This window comes from Raphanus sativus, chromosome 6 (assembly GCF_000801105.2).
Source record: "Raphanus sativus cultivar WK10039 chromosome 6, ASM80110v3, whole genome shotgun sequence".
NCBI classification, from domain to species: Eukaryota; Viridiplantae; Streptophyta; class Magnoliopsida; order Brassicales; family Brassicaceae; genus Raphanus; species Raphanus sativus.
The window spans coordinates 14,968,610-14,988,995 of NC_079516.1; the positions used below are offsets into that span (position 1 = coordinate 14,968,610).

At 42.0% G+C, this 20,386-nt stretch overlaps 2 protein-coding genes, 2 long non-coding RNA genes and 1 other non-coding gene across 6 annotated transcripts in view; 3 read left to right on the forward strand and 2 right to left on the reverse strand.

Annotated features, from left to right (window-relative positions):
- The first annotated feature begins 432 nt into the window (after window positions 1-432).
- On the forward strand, window positions 433-4,900 carry LOC108810599 (threonine--tRNA ligase, mitochondrial 1). The gene is given in 22 exon segments (XM_018582705.2): window positions 433-736; window positions 738-746; window positions 826-969; window positions 971-1,052; window positions 1,269-1,322; window positions 1,464-1,553; window positions 1,689-1,763; window positions 1,835-1,963; window positions 2,043-2,141; window positions 2,357-2,445; window positions 2,522-2,618; window positions 2,698-2,784; window positions 2,875-2,959; window positions 3,061-3,155; window positions 3,245-3,277; window positions 3,363-3,449; window positions 3,549-3,641; window positions 3,860-3,952; window positions 4,054-4,290; window positions 4,373-4,444; window positions 4,528-4,599; window positions 4,673-4,900. Coding segments are annotated over 22 exon segments (2,025 nt in total). The 5' UTR covers window positions 433-629; the 3' UTR covers window positions 4,769-4,900.
- A 608-nt stretch (window positions 4,901-5,508) lies between these two features.
- LOC108811045 (non-functional pseudokinase ZED1) overlaps window positions 5,509-20,386 on the forward strand; it is a 23,906-nt gene continuing 9,028 nt past the window's right edge. The window contains 1 exon segment of the mRNA XM_056987723.1: window positions 5,509-6,348. Within this exon segment, the coding sequence (XP_056843703.1) occupies window positions 5,509-6,348 (840 nt within the window).
- On the reverse strand, window positions 6,474-8,532 carry LOC130496003 (uncharacterized). The gene is made up of 3 exons (XR_008935039.1): window positions 7,774-8,532; window positions 7,398-7,456; window positions 6,474-6,669 (listed from the first exon to the last, which is right to left on the reverse strand). It is a non-coding gene; the product is annotated as an uncharacterized LOC130496003 (long non-coding RNA).
- Window positions 13,188-13,294, forward strand: LOC130497222 (small nucleolar RNA R71). The gene has a single exon (XR_008936232.1). It is a non-coding gene; the product is annotated as a small nucleolar RNA R71 (small nucleolar RNA).
- Window positions 17,640-19,353, reverse strand: LOC130496004 (uncharacterized). Of its 2 annotated transcripts, XR_008935040.1 has the most exons (4): window positions 19,140-19,353; window positions 18,840-19,005; window positions 18,465-18,522; window positions 17,640-17,734 (listed from the first exon to the last, which is right to left on the reverse strand). It is a non-coding gene; the product is annotated as an uncharacterized LOC130496004 (long non-coding RNA). The 2 variants fall into 2 exon arrangements; XR_008935041.1 differs by lacking the exon at window positions 19,140-19,353 and having other exon boundaries at window positions 18,840-19,133.

Here is a 20,386-nt window from a genome sequence, read left to right on the forward strand (position 1 = left end):
TAATTTACATGATAAATGTTTAAGATCATATGATTCATGTAAATCAAATTTACGTGAGTCCCATGATCTCTAGAAGTTTTTTTATATTTAGCCTTGATGCTTTGGACCAGAAGCTTTCATATCTTTTACTGGTTTTATTTTTTTACTGGTTTTATGATATTTCCATGATAAAACATATCAAATTTCTTTCTCATCTTTTCTCAACAAAAAAAATTACCATATTTTATTATTTTCAATATATATAATATGGATTTTAGGCAGTAATTTTTTAAAATTATGTATTGATTTTGTAATTATTTAGTTAACTGAAATATTATATTCCAATTTTATAATTTCAAAATAGATAAAAGAAGAGAAAAATCTAACTTTGTCTTGAGAAAATAACTAAACCGAATTAAACCACTAAGTTTCAACCTGGCCTGCTTTGATTTTCCCGCCCTATATTCTTCGTCTCTCCACCGTCTCCCTAAGTATTATGGAAATCTTATATTTTCCTGTTTTTGCTTTCCTCTTTTTTGGATCAAACCTGTTTGCTTTCCTTATTTCGATAAGCATATAAGGTTTAAATAGAGTTTTACACAGCCTTTGTGAGTACACTTTAGAGTTTTACATACCCTCTTCCACTACCAATGGAAGCTAACCATCCAAAGGACGAGGCGTATCTCTCCGCCGTTATCCCCAAGCGTATCAGCCTCTTCGAGCAGATCCAAGCCAACCAGCTCGAGAAGCTCAACTCATCCGATCAAGTATATAATAACCGATCCTTACGTGTTTTCTTGATCTTAAGGCTTTAAGAGACTGATGATGGATGTTGTGTGTATTTAGGGTTACGTTGCCAGATGGGAGCGTGATAGAAGGGAAGAGATGGGAGAGTACTCCAGTGGATATGGCGAGGCGGGTTTCGAAAGGTTTGGCGAATTCTGCGTTGGTTTCAGCGGTTAACGATGAGCTTTGGGATATGTGTAGGCCATTGTAAGCTCGAGTTTTTCAAATTTGATAGTGAGAAAGGTCGGGATACTCTTTGGCATTCTAGTGCTCACATTCTTGGTCAGGTAAAAGGAGTTTGTTTAGTCTTTATTTGACTCGTGGATAATATTTTCATTGGCTTATAATGCTTACACTAACATTATTGATTAATTTAGACCGGTTTAGATTGATTTACTACGGTTTAAACCGATTTGAGTTAAATAAAATCGGATTTTAAGAAAATAGTTTCGGCTAGATTTTTGGAACATTGCTTATGAGTATGAGTGTGATCTTGGGTGCAGGCTCTTGAGCAGGAGTATGGGTGTAAGTTAGGACCATGTGCAACCAGAGGGGAGGTAAGAGCAACTGTTTTTTGCTAATTGTTACTCGGTTTCAACATAACTAAGGGGATGCTTCTTTGTGTGAAGAATGGTTCTTGGTACTTTAAATGTAATGCTATGCAATGGTGGCTTGGTTGTTGTGGATTTTAATTGCAGGGTTTCTACTATGATGCATTTTATGATGGCTTGGCGCTGAACGACAAACACTTCCCTAATATCAAAGCAGCTGCTGCAAAAGCCGCTAAGGTATATAAGTTTTAAACTACATGCTTTTAAGAAAAAAAAATCTTTATAAGTGAAAATTGAATGTAATAATATCTCACCCAACTCTTAAGTCTATTTTCTATTGCTCTGATTCTTTTCTATTTTACATCTAATTAGGAAGCGCAACCATTTGAAAGGATCGAAGTGACGAAGGATCAGGCATTTGAGATGTTTTCTGACAACAATTTTAAGGTCCGTTATTCATATTTGTCTTGTATGATTTTTTTTTCTCTAGACTGATACTTATGCTGTTAATCATCTAGGTTGAAATCATCAAGGCGTCGCCTGCCGACAAAACCATTACTGTCTACAGATGTGGCCGTCTTGTTGACTTGTGTCATGGACCGCACATACCAAACACTTCTTTTGTAAAAGCATTCGAGTGTTTAAAGGTGAGTTGCTTCTGTATCTATTGGAGTTTCATCTATACGCAGGTTCTTGTTTTGACCCATATACTTTTTCTTTTCTCAGGCCTCATCAGCTTACTGGAGCGGTAGCGAAGACCCTCAGAACCCTGTGAGCTTGCAGAGAGTTTATGGGATATCTTATCCAGATCAGAAACAGCTAAAGGTACTCATACTTCTTAAAGTATTATGACTGATATGCATGGGTGATCCAAGTGAAACATTGCCTCCAACATTTAAGAAATAATTTACATAAAAATAGGTTCCTAAATTTGTGAAAAAGAAAATTCTTAATAAAAACTCTTACCAAATGTTTATAACCTCCAAAATCTGCACTCTGAATATGTATAATATCTATCGTCTTTGTCTTGGTTGTTGCAGAAATATCTTCAAGTTCTTGAAGAAGCAAAAAAGTATGACCACAGAATTTAAGGCCAGAATCAGGAACTCTTCTTTTGTCATCCACTCAGGTTCGTTCCAGTGCTAATATAGTGTGCTTCCCTCTTTACTGATATATACATACTGACCGTCCTTGATCTTCTTCAGTCCTGGGAGTTGGTTCTTCCTTCCATTAGGCACTCGTTTATATAACAAGTTGATGGAATTTATTAAAGAGCAATATCGGAAAAGGGGTTACACAGAGGTTTCTTCTAAGCTCTCTCATCTCATATTTTCATGTACTTGATAAGTGTGTAAACGCTAACTTAACCATCCACTGGCAGGTTATAACGCCAAATATGTACAACATGAAGCTGTGGGACACTTCTGGACATGCTGCAAAGTACAAGGACAATATGTTTACCTTTGATGTAAGAGTATATAAGATTCCAGCTTCTCTGTAGAATCCAATGTTTGGCCTAAGCTATATAGTGACTTTTGCGAATGTTTTTCTTGTGCAGATTGAGAAACAAGAGTTTGGGCTCAAACCTATGAATTGCCCTGGTCACTGCTTGATGTTCCAACACAAGGTGCGCTCATACAGAGGTGCGGTTAGAGATTATGTTTTCCTTTTATAAATCTTACTAAATAAGTTGTCAATATTATCTTTGCTGACACCATCTTTCAATTGCTTATATGATTTGTAGAGTTACCTATTAGACTGGCCGACTTTGGAGTGTTACACCGTAATGAGGAAAGTGGAGCACTTAGTGGGTTGACACGTGTCCGACGGTTCCAGCAAGTATGTTTTATATCATTTACTTACTTTTCTTTTATTGATCATATTCACAGTTTCTTGTTGTTTAATATGATGTCACATACTTATTTCAGGATGATGCACACATATTCTGTACAGAGGATCAGGTTTTGTGATAGACTCGTTTCTCTGGCAATGTTTGAAGCTCCTTTTTCCTCCCATTTTTTGTTTGTTAATGTTATCTGTTTTCAGGTTATGGATGAAGTGAAGGCTGTGTTGGAGTTCATCGACTATGCATATAAAATTTTTGGCTTTACCTATGAGTTAAAGCTTTCAACGGTACCATATCTGAACTTCTTTCACTAGTGTGATACGTTCCAAATTTTATAAACTTTGCGTGATATGTTCCTAACTATTTCATGTTTATTTTAATTATAGAGGCCAAAAAATTACCTTGGAGATTTGAAAACATGGGATAAAGCTGAAAACGATCTCAAAGTAGCCCTAGATGCTTTTGGAAAGAAATGGCTGGTAATGTCACTTATCCATCCATAAATAGATACTTAGTTTATTCACTAATCCGCATAGATAGTAATATGCAATGTTAAAAATCGTTATGTGGTAGTTATGTGCTTTTATATGAGATTCTTGATTAGGCTGATGGCTAGACCGAATTTTAAGCTCATAGATCAATTTTTTAAAAACAAATTGTTTTGTTTAGGTCTGTTAACTTGTCTTGTTTTTGGCAGTTGAACGAAGGAGATGGTGCATTTTATGGCCCAAAGATAGACATCACAGTCTCTGATGCAATGAGTAGGAAGTTCCAGTGTGCTACATTACAGGTTATGATCCTCCCCAAACACTGTTTAGTTTTTTTTTTTTGTTGATGCAATGTCAGAGCAGGATCTGATTGTATGTTTCTTGTCTGCTCATCACACACCAGCTTGATTTTCAACTTCCTGCAGATCGATTCGAACTGGAGTACTCAGACGAGGACGAAGGGAAAAAGGAGAAGAAGAAGCCGAGACCTGTGATGATACACAGAGCAGTGTTGGGATCAGTGGAGCGTATGTTTGCCATACTGCTGGAGCATTACAAAGGGAAGTGGCCCTTCTGGCTCAGTCCACGCCAGGCCATAGTTTGCCCTGTATCAAAGAAATCTGAGGAGTATGCATTACAGGTCTGCACTCTTTTACTGAGAAATCTGATTGTATGTTCTTTGCCTTTTTTTTCTTTTGTCTCTAATAATACATTTCAAACAGGTGAAAAGACAAATCCATGAAGCTGGGTACTATGTTGATGCGGACATAACAGACAGAAAGATTGATAAAAAGGTAACAGCTTTAAATGTTTTTGTGGTTGACTGGTTTAGTAATATTGATTTAGTGTGATGATTGTGGTGGTGGTGTGTGTGTAGGTGCGAGAAGCTCAAGTTGCTCAGTACAACTACATACTTGTAGTTGGTGAATCTGAAGCTGCTACAGGACAGGTTAGTTATTAATTGGTCTATTTTCCTTATATAGTGTCTCCCGAGCTTGACTAATTTTGTGACATTATAACAGGTGAGTGTACGGTTAAGAGACAGTGCAGCCCACTCGGCGAAGAGCATCCAGGATTTGCTGGAAGATTTCAAGACCAAGACTGCAGAATATCAATGAGATCCGACTCTTTCAAGTTCAAGTTTGATTTTGTTCAGATACATAATGTGTTTTTTTTTGTCATTACATAATGTGTTCTTTTTCTCTAAATTCAGTTTGCAAGTTATATAGTGAGCCCATATTGTATGAAAGTGTTTTATCTTTATCCTTAAACCATATTTTTTGAAGTTTCGTAACTTATGATTTTCCTCAAGCGTTTCTGTTTCTTGTTTATAATATATAAAAATAAATTTTAGTAGTAAAAAATTAGTACATAATCCGTCCTTACACATAGTAAAAACCTAATTAACTGATTTTCTGCATAAAAAAGTAGAAACGAAACATATTTTTGAAATATTTATCTTTAGAAATAGAGAGATCATGTTCGTTATGTTGTTGATGCATGCAACTACTCAAAATAAAATGGGTAAAAAAAACCGTTGAAGATGCTATCTTGCTGACTTGGACAAAGAAAGACAAGAATTTGTCTTGCCTTTACGAGATTAGCTCTAAAACACTAGTAGTATTATAAAATATGGTCAACCGGAAGCGCTTGAAGTAGTTTGCATGATTGGTGATACTAATAATAAACAGTTGCAATTTGCGTCGAGTTTTTCTTTTCTTTTTTCTCTTAAGCAGCTCAATACAGGCTGTTACGTCGGACTATACGTTTGTTTAAATATTTGTTAGATTCCTCTGTTTTTTCATTAGTACCAAGAAGTTAGTAATCTCCTAGTATTAGCTTCCCGATTAAAGACATGATGATGGGTTTGTTTAAAACGGAGAGTGAAAAAAGTAAACATTCAGACAAAAACGGAAGCCTGTTGCTAGAGGAGCTAATCACATCTTCAAACGGTAAATACAATCCAATCCGAATGTTTTCTTCTGACCAAATTATCAAAGCAACAAACAACTTCGATGCAGATCGTATCATAGCAAAAGATAGATTCACATGGTACAAGGGTACTATCGAAGAGCGGAAAGTACTCATCAAGAAATGGGAAGGAGATAACGTCTTTTTCCCTTCCCCTGACAACGCTTACCGCGACATCGCTGTTTTATCTATGATGAGTAGTCATAAGAACGTTTTGAAGCTGGTGGGTTGCTGTTTGGAGTTTTATAAACCGGTCGTGGTTTGTGAGTATGCGGAGAAAGGACCTCTAACTCTACAGCTTGAGGACAAGGACGGTGGTGTTCCGCTACCTTGGACTGCACGGTTAACCATCGCCAAGGAGATCGCAAACGCGGTGGCTTATCTTCACTCAGCGTTTCCTAGGGTCATAATCAATAGGGATATAAGCCCTCAAAATATATTCTTGGACGAAAATGGGACGGCGAAGCTGTCCTCTTTCTGTTTGAGCATACCAATCCCGGAGGGAAAATCATCTGTGATTGATGATAAAGTAGTTCATGGGATATCTACTGATCCGGAGTATAACGGGACAGGTATAGTTTCGGAAAAGTTTGATGTATATAGCTTTGGAGTTACGATGTTGTTTCTACTAGGCGGTGAGTTTGGCCTTGTATGGTTATCGGCTATCATTGGGCAGATTGGCTTCCCATTTGCTCCTGCTTATGCTGAAGAAATGTGACGCGACCGCGTCTTGCGAATATGATTGCGGAATTAAAATAACGATAAATAAATAGTAGCGCAGCGGAAGTAATAATAATAATACGGATAATAAAATCCACGTCATACAATAAAGTCAAATACAATACCATAAAGTCAAATCCGAAAATAAACATCTGAAATATAAATAACAATATAAGCCCGAAGGCTGAAATAAGAAATAACATAAACGATAGAAGTCCAAAGGCCTGAAGGCCCAATAACGATAAAAGATAAAACGATAAACGATAAAGCCCACGAGCCCAAATAGTAGCACTAGTCCGATATGATCACTCCTGCTCATCGGTCTCACCTGAAAGGGGAAAGAAAGAGGGGTGAGCAACAGGGGAGTCGCTCAGTGAGGTATGGGATGCTAAACCGCAAACCACTGACTCAGTACATAGCACTACGACTATGTAAGCCTAGCTCTAGCATGAAACAAACACGGTGTCTACACCACAAACAACAATCAACAAGCGACTAGAGAACTATCCAACTACAACCCATGCGCTTATAGTACACAGCTACTCTCTGCACCACGCATCTCCTCATAAGGATATAGATAACCGCTGCGTCGCTAGTACAGTATGTCTTTGTACCCCCGCACAACCACCCGCTGCGTCGATAGTACAAACGTCTCTGTACCCCCGCACAAATCCCGCTGCGTCGCTAGCTCAGACGTCTCTGGGCCCCCGCACAAACACCCGCTGCGTCGATAGTACAAACGTCTCTGTACCCCCGCACAAATCCCGCTGCGTCGATAGCTCGGACATCTCCGAACCCCCGCACAATCACATAGTCCCTACTAAATAACTATATATATACATATATATGGCAGTTCTCAGCATCAAACATTTCACACAACTGTTGAACCCTCTATTATCCTATTTCCGGTTTAACAATCAATAACAATTATGAACAAGCAAGACTCTCAAACCGACTCAAACAGACTCGATTCACAGAGACTATCATGTTTCGAAACTAAACTTTTCATAATAGCAGTACTAAACTAGCTCGGGATTTAAACGGAGTAGCCCTCACCTTAGCAAATGAAGAGAAGTGGTATCTATGAACTCCAACTGATAAAATAGACTTCAAATCTGAAACCAGGATGAAATTCTGAGTTAAAACGCCTTTCGAACGGATGAAAACGGTTATGGTCAAGGTTTACGGAAAAGTCAACTCGCTGGTCAAAGGTCAATCTGGTCAACCTTTGACCAGAAATCAATTTGACATAACCGACCGGTTTACTCTAACCGATCCTAACCGAACTAAATTAATTTAAACCGGGTCAAACCAGTCAACCGACCGGTTTACCGAGTCAACCGAGTTGACTCGCTGAGTTGACTCGGCCGAGTTGACCGAGTCACCGGCGAGTCACCGGCGACGATCACCGGCGGCGACGGCGGAGGCTTACCGGCGGCGATGACAGTCCGGCGGCGGATAAGCGGCGGACCGGCGTCGGAGAAGCGGTGGTCCGGCGGCGGATAACGGTGGTCCGGCGGTGGCGGATGCGATTTCCGGCGAAACTTTGGAGGGCTCGTACGGCTTCGTCCGAGCTCCGATTGCGACGATTCTGGTGGCTATGGATTCGTCTCGACGAGAGGAACACGATGGTGGGTTTGCATGCACGAGATTCGCAACGGTTAGAAAGTTATAGACGATTTACTAAACGCACGAAACTAAACTCAAATGCATGGCGGTTTCCGACGCTTACCGACTACAACGAACGGTGGTGATGAGCTTGGCTTGGTCTTGGCGTGTGGTGGCTCCGGCGAGCTCTGGTGGCTCAGCTTCTCCAAAGGTTCACACTTTCTCTTCTCTCACTTCTCTCTAGCTCTTTCTCTCTAACTTCTATCTTTTTCTTTGCAGGAGGAGAAACCAAAGCTGGAGTTGATTATTTATGGGCAAAAATATGGCCATCTTGTAATGCTTGGGCTTTAGCCGGCTAAAAATTTTCGAAACCAGAATTCGGGTCGTTACAATTCTCCCCCACTTACAAGGAATTCGTCCCCGAATTCGAATATGGAGTTGACATGTCCAATATCATTGTAACAAACTCCGGATACCCAATCTGCTCTCTTTGAGGTCTTCTCCTGAACTTCGTCTCTCTCTCAACGAACTCTGACAAACACAGTTTTATTCTCTGAAATGCTTTTACTTGGTGATCCGAAATCTTCACTGGTGATATTCGTGTTCACGCACACCAATTAACCTAATGTGCACACTACCACAATCGAATGGTATGTCGATGTAGCACTTTAGGATCGAATCCACAGAGACCAACTCTTACACTTTATTTCTATAGGATCAATATTAAGCTAAAACAATATGGGGGTTTCGAGTTTTGTAACAAGAAGCAAATAAAATAAAGTAAACGTGAATTCAGATTAAAGAGAAGCCAGCCTAGGGTTACTTCATCGGGTGTTAATACTTGTGAGCTAAACAATTATTCAAGTGCTAATAAGAACAGTCTAGAACTCGGATCACTCAAGTAGAACAGTCCACTGTCGTGGTACTGCTCTCTATGCTGATCGATCTCACCGTCTAACTGTCGTTGAGGTGAGAAGCGATCACAAGCAATAGAGATCAAGTCCGATAGGTTCACAGAACACCCTAATATCTACTTTCGCTGATTAGGGATGCAATGCTCATTCAAAACAGATCTAGCAACCTAAGCACTTTTGATGATCAGATTAAACCTATGATCTAACATTAAGCGGCCAGTTTAATGCAAGCAATAAGAACAGTTATGAATGAAGACAATCAATGGATTCACTTATCTATGTTTAGCTCACGAAATCAACACCCTAGAACCCTAGACAAGCTAGCCGACTACTCAGCCATGAACATAGAAAACACAGAGTTCATAGATGAATAATACTGCATAAATATAACAGAAACAAAGAGAGGGTTCAGGATGATCTTCTCTAAAACGAGAGAGAGAGAGATCCTTCTCCCTTTACAAGGTATGAAATCACAAAGTAAAAAGCTCTAGAGTCTGTTTCTCTATGAAAAGTAGCGTAGAATCATGTAGAAAAATAGAAAAAGAAGTTATATCAAAAGCCACAGGCGGCCAGAGAGAAAAAGAGGATAATTAGGGCAAATCCCGAGATGTTGTATTTTCCTTATTCGTCGGGAACAACCGCGGGATCACTCCGTCTGCTTGTTCCGCTTGATCGGGAACAGTCATCAGACTGTTCTGCGTGAAAATCACCAAACTGCACTGTTTTCTGCTTCTTTTGTTCCAGCAGGTCCATCTCCCATCCAGTGCAACTCCAGACCTGTAATGACTCGAAAAGGACTAGAAAGACTCGATAAAGACTTGAAAACCAATTAGAAAACATATATACAATGATGTATAAAACACCATATATCAATTCCCCCAGACTTAGATCCTTGTTTGTCCTCGAACAAGACCAAGTATCAAGAACATGGAGAAAAGTTTGAAAGTGTGGGAACTCTCCTATTCTCAGCAACCATACCTTAACCACGAATCTCTGAACCATACAAGCAGTAAACTAGGACAACACACCCTTACCAGAACCCCACTGACTGCTGTTCGAAAATCGGCTCCATACTCTACATCTCAAACCTGAAAAAGCAACACTATCGAGACAGAACTCCTTACATTCATTTAAGAGCAGCGTGAGCTTCTCATCACAGGCACTATTCAGGGTAGACGGGCTAGGTGTGGAACATGCTAATTTTATGGTGGAGCTAAAGAGTGTTTAGGGGCTACTAACTTTTCGTAGTGGATGCAGGATATCGCGCAAAATAGTCGTGAGAGGACGGCTCCATTGATGTCCACAGTCCCTTACTCGTTTTGCTATCTCAGGAGCGATTGTTCTTCTCGTTCGGGAACAATCATCAGACTGCTCCGCTCATCTGTCTGCTCCTCATCCCTTCATATTGATACCTACTCTTCTGCTCGACCTTCCCAATGGCTCATGTATCCTGAATTCTTCTCCTTCTTCATCACCATATGCTAAATAAAATGAAAGATAGATATTTTTTTTTTTTTTTTTTTTTTTTTTAATTTTTTTTTTTTTTTTTTTTTTTTTTTTACAAGTACAAAAAGAGATGGTGAGGTGACGAAGAAGGAGGTAACATGTGATGTCAAGGATGCCACTGGTGGTTTTGATTCAAATCATTCTGGTTCTCCACCCATGTTCTTGAACAGCTCATTGGTTATGGAGCGGTTTGCTCCCTTAATCTGCTTGTTCTCCTTCTGACTGAATCTGCGCAGCAGTAACGAGTAAGAGGCTGCGTCGATCCTTTCCTCTCCGACCTTTTTGCACATATCTGCACATATAACACTGAAAAACAAATGCATGAAGGGGAATAAAGGCTAAGGCGCAGGGTGGGAACTAGCTAAAGATGAGCTAGCCACTCAGGAACAACAAGATGGATAGAAAGAATAAGAAGTCCTGAGTGTAGTTCTCGTTTCCCTGATCTAGTGCCCATAACAAGAAGAATTTCAGTCCAGATTAGGTTCAAGTTATTTGGAGTTAAGTCTACCCAGTGTAACCTGATCGGCTGAGAACTTCTGGAGAATCAAGTGAGATATGTCAGGGTGTTCCGGGTCCACATGTGTGTCTTTCGCCACTGCTAAGGTCACTGAATAAGACAACTAAAGCACGAGGTGGTTAGTGATCAACACAGAATAAGGTCCTAATTCCCACAAAACTTTGACTGACTCGATCCTAAAAACTGACTCAGACTGACTCAAAAGATAAACAAAAGAAAGAAACGAGTTAGTAAACGACGAAGACCCTCCCCCAGACTTACTTCACAACGTCTCGGTGTGAAAATAAATCAGAGAGAAGGTGAAAACCAGAATATACAAATTTTTTGGTCGAGATACTTACCTGGAGCGGGTGCTCCGAAAAATTCTGGGTGTTCTGTCGCCAGATTTTCACCTGGGCGGTTGTTCTTGGCTCCTGCAGAACAGGGAGCTCCGTTTCTGCAACCCAGAATTTTTCGAAGTATCTCGAATTTTTCTGCTTTTTGACCTGAAACTCAATAAACTAAAACAAAAATAAGCAAACAAAAACAAAACCAAGTTATATTTACACTTACCAGTGGGTTGCCTCCCACCAAGCGCTTGGTTAAAGTCACTAGCTTGACTTGGTGACAGGGATCAGTCGGGTTGAGCATGAGGGCTTGTTCCAAAACAAGCTCCACAATCAGACATGTTCAGCTTCAAAACTCTGCTCAACAACCTTTCACAGCAGCTTCTCCTTTCTCTTTCAGCTCATCAGTGAGAATAACTCTGACTTTAGAGAAAGGTTTAGAGGTACCCTTGCACTTTACCTCATACTCAATGAATTTCTCATCACACCAGTGAGGTGTCAAAGTCATAGTAGGATCTCCTTTGACCCTTTTCTTCTGGACTTTCTCTTTCACCCTTGCATTCCCACTGAGTTTCTTGGTATCATTGTGAGGATCTCCATTCAGACTTCCTTGAACTCACTGTTTTTACCAAGCTCCTTCCTTGGAACAACCTTCAGCTTTTCTCCACTGAACACTGAGATGCAAGAGGCGTGTAGTTTCTGAAATCTGGTGGGAACAGCCTGATAGAAGACATTCTTGTTGATGTGGGAGAAGGAGACTCTCTTATTAGGCATATCAACGATTGCTCCCACTGTAGCCATAAATGTTCTTCCTAAGATCAAAGGCATCTCATGATCCTTGTTCATCTCAACAACCTGAAATTCAGTATGGAGAACACAGTCCCCAACTTGGACAGGAAGGTTGCGAATGGTGCCATAAGGAACTGCTCTGGAAGAGTTTGCAAAAGTCAGAGTCACCTGAGAAGGCTCAACATCAGCAATGCCCAACTTGTCTACAATCGCCTTTGAGACAAGATTCACACAAGATCCAGAGTCACAAAGAGCTTCCTCAAATTCTACTCCAGCAATGGAACATGGAAAAGCAAATTTTCCAGGGTCATCAACCTTAGGCAACACCTTCAGGTGTCTAGGTGGAATCGGATAGGGAACCTTAGGAACATAGACTCGCACTGGTGGAATATCAGTAGATCCATCGGTCGGGAGCAGTCGCGGGAGCAGTCGCGGAGCAGTCGTGGGAGCAGTCGCGGGAGCAGTCACTCTAGAGCTAGCAGACTGCTCTGTTCTCTGTTCTGCGCCCAGAACAGTCTCAGCGAACAGTTGTTCCGCTTGTTTTTCCTCAGATTTCTCACGTCTCTGCTCGGTTGCATTACAGTGCTCAACCCTAGGATTCATCACACTCTTTCCACGAATGATCTCTTGCTGTCTTTTAACAGTTTCAGCAGTTTGAGCAAGCTGAACATCAATCTTCTTTATGTGGTTGCTCACAGTATCATATTTTGAATTCAGCTCGGTGAACATGCTGTCCATCCTGGTGTTGATGTCTGTGGTAACCTGATTCAGTGCCTTGACCTGAAGTTGCTGGCTCTGGAGCATCTGCTGCATCATAATGTTCAGATTTTTCAGATCATCTGGCGGACTGTTCCCTGCAGTCGGAGCACTCGCGGCTGGAACAACTTGCTGATTGCTCTGCGGGATGGTGTTCTGATACCCAGATCCTTGTGCCTGGTTGTTCTGCAGTAGCTGATCGACCTTAGCTGTTAGCTCATCAATTTTCTGGGTGTGTACACTGTTCCCTTTCTTGGAGCGGTTGCTCTCCTGATTCTCATTGGCTGAGCTAGCTGCCATGTTCTCAATCAGCTTGAGCGCTCCATCAGTGGTCTGAGTCATGAAGTCTCCATTGCTCGAAGAGTTTAGAGCACCTTGGTATTTCCAGTCCACCCCATCATAGAAAATGCCCAGGAGGTAATCATCATCAAATCCATGGTGAGGACATTCTCTCTGGTAGTCATTGAAGCGCTCCCATGCGTCACAAAAAGGCTCATCATGGAGCTGTCTGAATGAAGTGATCTTGTTCCTCAATGCAGCTGTTCTCGCCTTAGAGTAGAAATGGTTGAGGAACGCTGATCGGACCTGTTCCCATGAAGTGAGAGAGCCGGTAGGGAGAGAGTTCAACCACCGTGCAGCTTTTCCATCAAGAGAGAATGGGAATAGCATGCACTTGATGTAGTCTGGTGGCACACCATTCGCACGAGTGAAACTGCAGACTTTTTCGAAATTCTCAATATGCTCCATTGGAATTTCTGCAGAGAGACCAGAGAACACTTTTCTTGCACCAGATCAATCAGAGCAGGCTTGATCTCGAAGTCCTGCCTGGTGCAGAGTGGAGGAACAATGGCAGAGCGCGTAGTAGGAATGTTCCGCGGAAGGTTTCTCTCCCCGATTGGAACAGTCTGCGCTGCTTGTTCCTGCCGCGCGAGAGCAGCCTGTTGAGCAGCATGCCTGCTGAGCTTGGATGGTCTGCTGCATCTGAAGCATCTGCTGTTGCATCAGTTGCATTGCTGCAGCGAGATCATCTTGATGACCGTGATCACCCATGGTGGTGTCAGTAGGCCTTGGCTGTTGTCTGTTCTGATTTTCTAAACCTTGCGATCTCCTGCAACAAAGAGAAAAGAGCAAGTTAGAGGTCTTAGACTAAATAAATAACCGAAAAATAAAGGTAAAAAGATGGTCCCCGGCAACGGCGCCAAATTGATATTCGTGTTCACGCACACCAATTAACCTAATGTGCACACTACCACAATCGAATGGTATGTCGATGTAGCACTTTAGGATCGAATCCACAGAGACCAACTCTTACACTTTATTTCTATAGGATCAATATTAAGCTAAAACAATATGGGGGTTTTGAGTTTTGTAACAAGAGCAAATAAAATAAAGTAAATGTGAATTCAGATTAAAGAGAAGCCAGCCTAGGGTTACTTCATCGGGTGTAATACTTGTGAGCTAAACAATTATTCAAGTGCTAATAAGAACAGTCTAGAACTCGGATCACTCAAGTAGAACAGTCCACTGTCGTGGTACTGCTCCCTATGCTGATCGATCTCACCGTCTAACTGTCGTTGAGGTGAGAAGCGATCACAAGCAATAGAGATCAAGTCCGATAGGTTCACAGAACACCCTAATATCTACTTTCGCTGATTAGGGATGCAATGCTCATTCAAAACAGATCTAGCAACCTAAGCACTTTGATGATCAGATTAAACCTATGATCTAACATTAAGCGGCCAGTTTAATGCAAGCAATAAGAACAGTTATGAATGAAGACAATCAATGGATTCACTTATCTATGTTTAGCTCACGAAATCAACACCCTAGAACCCTAGACAAGCTAGCCGACTACTCAGCCATGAACAAGAAAACACAGAGTTCATAGATGAATAATACTGCATAAATATAACAGAAACAAAGAGAGGGTTCAGGATGATCTTCTCTAAAAGAGAGAGAGAGAGCCTTCTCCCTTTACAAGGTAAGAAATCAAAAGTAAAAAGCTCTAGAGTCTGTTTCTCTATGAAAAGTAGCGTAGAATCATGTAGAAAAATAGAAAAAGAAAGTTATATCAAAAGCCACAGGCGGCCAGAGAGAAAAGAGGATAATTAGGGCAAATCCCGAGATGTTGTATTTTCCTTATTCGTCGGGAACAACCGCGGGATCACTCCGTCTGCTTGTTCCGCTTGATCGGGAACAGTCATCAGACTGTTCTGCGTGAAAATCACCAAACTGCACTGTTTTCTGCTTCTTTTGTTCCAGCAGGTCCATCTCCCATCCAGTGCAACTCCAGACCTGTAATGACTCGAAAAGGACTAGAAAGACTCGATAAAGACTTGAAAACCAATTAGAAAACATATATACAATGATGTATAAAACACCATATATCAACATGGGTCGAGAAGATGCTTACAATCTCTTTAAGGTTCATCTGGCACAGCTGGAAAATAAGCTCTGACTTTCTCTCGACTTCTTCATAATAGATACATTTAACACTCTTGAAATTCTATAACTCTGTTGATAAATCCAATCTCTAAGAACTGCTCCAAAACGCTCCAAAAATAAGATATGATAACATGTACTTCGGTTTAAGCTTCTTCAACTCTCCGTGTCTTAGCTCCTCCTTAAAATGTCTTCATTTAGGTATATTCATTCACTGGCATGAAACTCCAAATCCTTACGATGCATACATGCATAACTTCTTTTCACGGTCATGGCCTTCCCAAGGCCAAACTTGATCACGTCCATTTGCTCTACCATCTCTTGCCATTGCGGTTTTACCTCACGTCGCTCCCCCACTTTTGTCTTCAACAAAGCGGTATGTAATAAAACTTGTTGTAAAGGACTTCATATGGTGCCATCTTAATACTCGAAAGGCAACTGGTACATCGCGATGAATACTGATTGCTCTCAAACCCTCTTTGTCTTCTTTTAAAGATACACCAAAAATGCTAAGACTTGACCATATGTGAACTCACAAATCTGTGGGAAGCTTCCATGTCGAACAAGGTGCAAGCTAACTTACTTCTAAGCAAAACCGAACTACACGAGATTTTTGCTAACTACACAGATAATTACGAGACCACAACAAATACTTAACACAAACAAGTATGATAAAGATACATACCCGCTATCGGCTCAGCTTCCCTGGTGATCTCCCACCGTGAACACACGTGGGAACGATGGCTAGGCGCTTCGGTGGTGGTGGAAGCGCTGCATTGCCCCTCCTAGGGCAAACTCTGAAGATATGACCTGGCTGGTTACAACCATAACAGTTCCTAGCTGCTGCTGCTGCTACTGGTGCTCCTGGCGCTATAAACTGGGTAACTGGTGGCTTTCGACAATTTCTAGAAACATGCCCGAACAATCACAATTATGGCACTGGATACTCGGCTGATCCCATGTCCTCTTCTGTGACTCTGAAGCTCCTTCAGACTTATGCTGAGCTGCCTTGTTGAACTTCTGCTCCGCTGCAAACATTTCTCTTGCACAACGGCCTTTTCTACCAGATCTTCCAAACTGGTATAGGTGACCATACTGCACCTACCGTGAAGTTCTACTCGCATCCCTTTTAAGAACCTCCTGATAAGATCCTCCTCATCCATACCATTACCCGCAAATCGGTGAAGCTGGCGAAACTCATGCTCATATTCTCTGACAGACTTTCCACCCTGCCTCAAACTCTCAAAATCGTTCTTCTTCTCATCCAAAGCTTCTCTTGGAAAATACTTCTTGTTGAATGCATACATGAAATCCTCATAAGTCATCTCGCCGTGGTGCATCACTCGCACTCCATCCCACCACACTGCTGCATCTCCGCGCAAATACAACTCAGCAATCCTAAGCTTGTGCCTTGGTGGGCATGAGATAGTGTTCAAACACTTATCCAAACTGTGCCTCCAATCGTGAGCAAGTGTAGGGTCTGTGGTACCACTGAAATGCTCCAAGTTCACATACTTCATCTGTGACAACACCCTGATAAATGTCTCATCAACCTCGGTACATGCACTGGAAAAGCAGGCGGCGGTGGTGGAACCTGGAAGACCCCTGGAACTGGCTGAATAGGAACCTGCGGATACTGTGGCGCTGGGGCCTGCTGAGCTGGAACCTGATGATCATGCTGAACCTGAACTGGCGGAACCTGCTGCATATGAATCTGCGGACCCTGCTGCACATGAATCTGAGGACCCTGCGGAACCTGCTGAGCTGCAGCCATCTGTCGAGCAACTTCCTGAGCAGCTACCCGGGCAGCCTCCTGAGCGGCTTGTCTGGCTGCCTCTTGGGCAATCTGCTGAAACTGACTCCTGAATCATCTGTCTCACGGCATCCTGATCAATCTGCGGAGCAACGGGCTGCGGAACTGCGGGCTGAACATGCGCATCCTGAGCCTCTCTAGCATCTCTAGCGATCTGAGCACGGGTAGCTCTCCTCGGCGGCATCTGAAATGAAGGCAACGAGTTAACTTCTGACGAAATCCAACAATTAAAGGAGTGATATCGAACGGAAAGGTGCTATTTTTTTCTTATTTTAAAATCCCCATATCCCCATAAATATTTGAAAACCGATTAAAACCGAATAAAAACCGAGTCTCCAGAAATCGCCATCCCGGGTCGGAGCCGGGACGGAACACGGCTCTGATACCAAAACCTGACGCGACCGCGTCTTGCGAATATGATGCGGAATTAAAATAAGATAAATAAATAGTAGCGCAGCGGAAAGTAATAATAATAATACGGATAATAAAATCCACGTCATACATAAAGTCAAATACAATACCATAAAGTCAAATCCGAAAATAAACATCTGAAATATAAATAACAATATAAGCCCGAAGGCTGAAATAAGAAATACATAAACGATAGAAGTCCAAAGGCCTGAAGGCCAATAACGATAAAAGATAAAACGATAAACGATAAAGCCCACGAGCCCAAATAGTAGCACTAGTCCGATATGATCACTCCTGCTCATCGGTCTCACCTGAAAGGGGAAAAGAAAGGGGTGAGCAACAGGGGAGTCGCTCAGTGAGGTATGGGATGCTAAACCGCAAACCACTGACTCAGTACATAGCACTACGACTATGTAAGCCTAGCTCTAGCATGAAACAAACACGGTGTCTACACCACAAACAACAATCAACAAGCGACTAGAGAACTATCCAACTACAACCCATGCGCTTATAGTACACAGCTACTCTCTGCACCACGCATCTCCTCATAAGGATATAGATAACCGCTGCGTCGCTAGTACAGTATGTCTCTGTACCCCCCGCACAACCACCCGCTGCGTCGATAGTACAAACGTCTCTGTACCCCCGCACAAATCCCGCTGCGTCGCTAGCTCAGACGTCTCTGGGCCCCCGCACAAACACCCGCTGCGTCGATAGTACAAACGTCTCTGTACCCCCGCACAAACACCCGCTGCGTCGATAGCTCAGGACATCTCCGAACCCCCGCACAATCACATAGTCCCTACTATATAACTATATATATACATATATATGACAGTTCTCAGCATCAATCATTTCACACAACCGTTGAACCCTCTATTAACCTAGTTCCGGTTTAACAATCAATAACAATTATGAACACGCAAGACTCTCAAACAAACTCAAACAGACTCGATTCACAGAGATTATCATGTTTCGAAACTAAACTTTTCATAATAGCAGTACTAAACTAGCTCGGGATTTAAACGGAGTAGCCCTCACCTTAGCAATGAAGAGAAGTGGTATCTATGAACTCCCACTGATAAAATAGACTCCAAATCTGAAACCAGGATGAAATTCTGAGTCAAACGCCTTTCGAACGGATGAAAACGGTTATGGTCAAGGTTTACGGAAAAGTCAACTCGCTGGTCAAAGGTCAATCTGGTCAACCTTTGACCAGAAATCAATTTGACATAACCGACCGGTTTATTCTAACCGACCCTAACCGAACTTAAATTAATTTAAACCGGGTCAAACCAGTCAACCGACCGGTTTACCGAGTCAACCGAGTTGACTCGCTGAGTTGACTCGGCCGAGTTGACCGAGTCACCGGCGAGTCACCGGCGACGATCACCGGCGGCGACGGCGGAGGCTTACCGGCGGCGATGACAGTCCGGCGGCGGATAAGCGGCGGACCGGCGTCGGAGAAGCGGTGGTCCGGCGGCGGATAACGGTGGTCCGGCGGTGGCGGATGCGATTTCCGGCGAAACTTTGGAGGGCTCGTACGGCTTCGTCCGAGCTCCGATTGCGACGATTCTGGTGGCTATGGATTCGTCTCGACGAGAGGAACACGATGGTGGGTTTGCATGCACGAGATTCGCAACGGTTAGAAAGTTATAGACGATTTACTAAACGCACGAAACTAAACTCAAATGCATGGCGGTTTCCGACGCTTACCGACTACAACGAACGGTGGTGATGAGCTTGGCTTGGTCTTGGCGTGTGGTGGCTCCGGCGAGCTCTGGTGGGCTCAGCTTCTCCAAAGGTTCACACTTTCTCTTCTCTCACTTCTCTCTAGCTCTTTCTCTCTAACTTCTATCTTTTTCTTTGCAGGAGGAGAAACCAAGGCTGGAGTTGATTATTTATGGGCAAAAATATGGCCATCTTGTAATGCTTGGCTTTAGCCGGCTAAAAATTTTCGAAACCAGAATTCGGGTCGTTACAAAAAATGGCCGATCAGTTCATGTACGTGATAGATTCGAGCATCTTCAACGGGTGGAGTGAAGTTTCGTGTGTGCAAGTGGAAGCGTTCTTCGAACTTGCTATGAGATGCATTAGGTTCTGGCCAGGACATGACATGTTTACGATGGTTGATGTGGCCAAAGAGCTTAGGAATGGAAAATCTTTCCTACACGTCTACTGATAGCAAACATCATCAACCGTTGTCAGAATTGCCTAAGCCTGATCGATACAAAAAACTTTGGGGAAAGGAAAGGTATATTTTATGAAAATTGATTCGGCTCACTGATTGGAGTAGTTTTCGTTTTTCTTATTTATGTGTGTTTCTGTTAAAATGTTAATAAGATAGTCTCTAGAGATACAGGAAAAAGCGCGCGGAGACTTCATCCGAACATGATAAAGTCAAAACTGATCAAGTCCCAAACAAATTGTTTTTTCTTTGTTTTCATATAATCATAATTTGGTTGTTGTTACTTTATAGAGGTAAAAACTATCTAGGCCAAGCACAATGCTTCTCTTCTCTGTTCAAAGAGAGAGACACTGCTTGTAATGATAGTGCTTGTTTCGTTAGAGTCTTTTGTTATGATTAGAGATGTTAATATGGGTGATTGTCCATGGGTTTACCCAAACCCACTAATATTGGGTTGGGTTTTTACCCATCCAAAATTAATGGGTCAATCATGGGTATAAATTTTAAAAATTCATATAAAAGGGTAATAGGTACCCATGGATTTTCAATTTATATGTGTTACAAAAATAAATTTTCCCGCCAAAACCGGAAACCTCGGTTTTTTTCGCCAAAACCAGAAACTCGGATTTTTCCCGTCAAAACCGGAAAACCCGGGGTTTTCCGCCAAAACCAAAAAATTTAGGTAATCCAGGTTTTTCACCAGACTCCGAAAACCAAATTTCCGCGCCAAACTCGAAAACCAAATTTTTTCCGCCAAAATCTGAAAATCGAATTT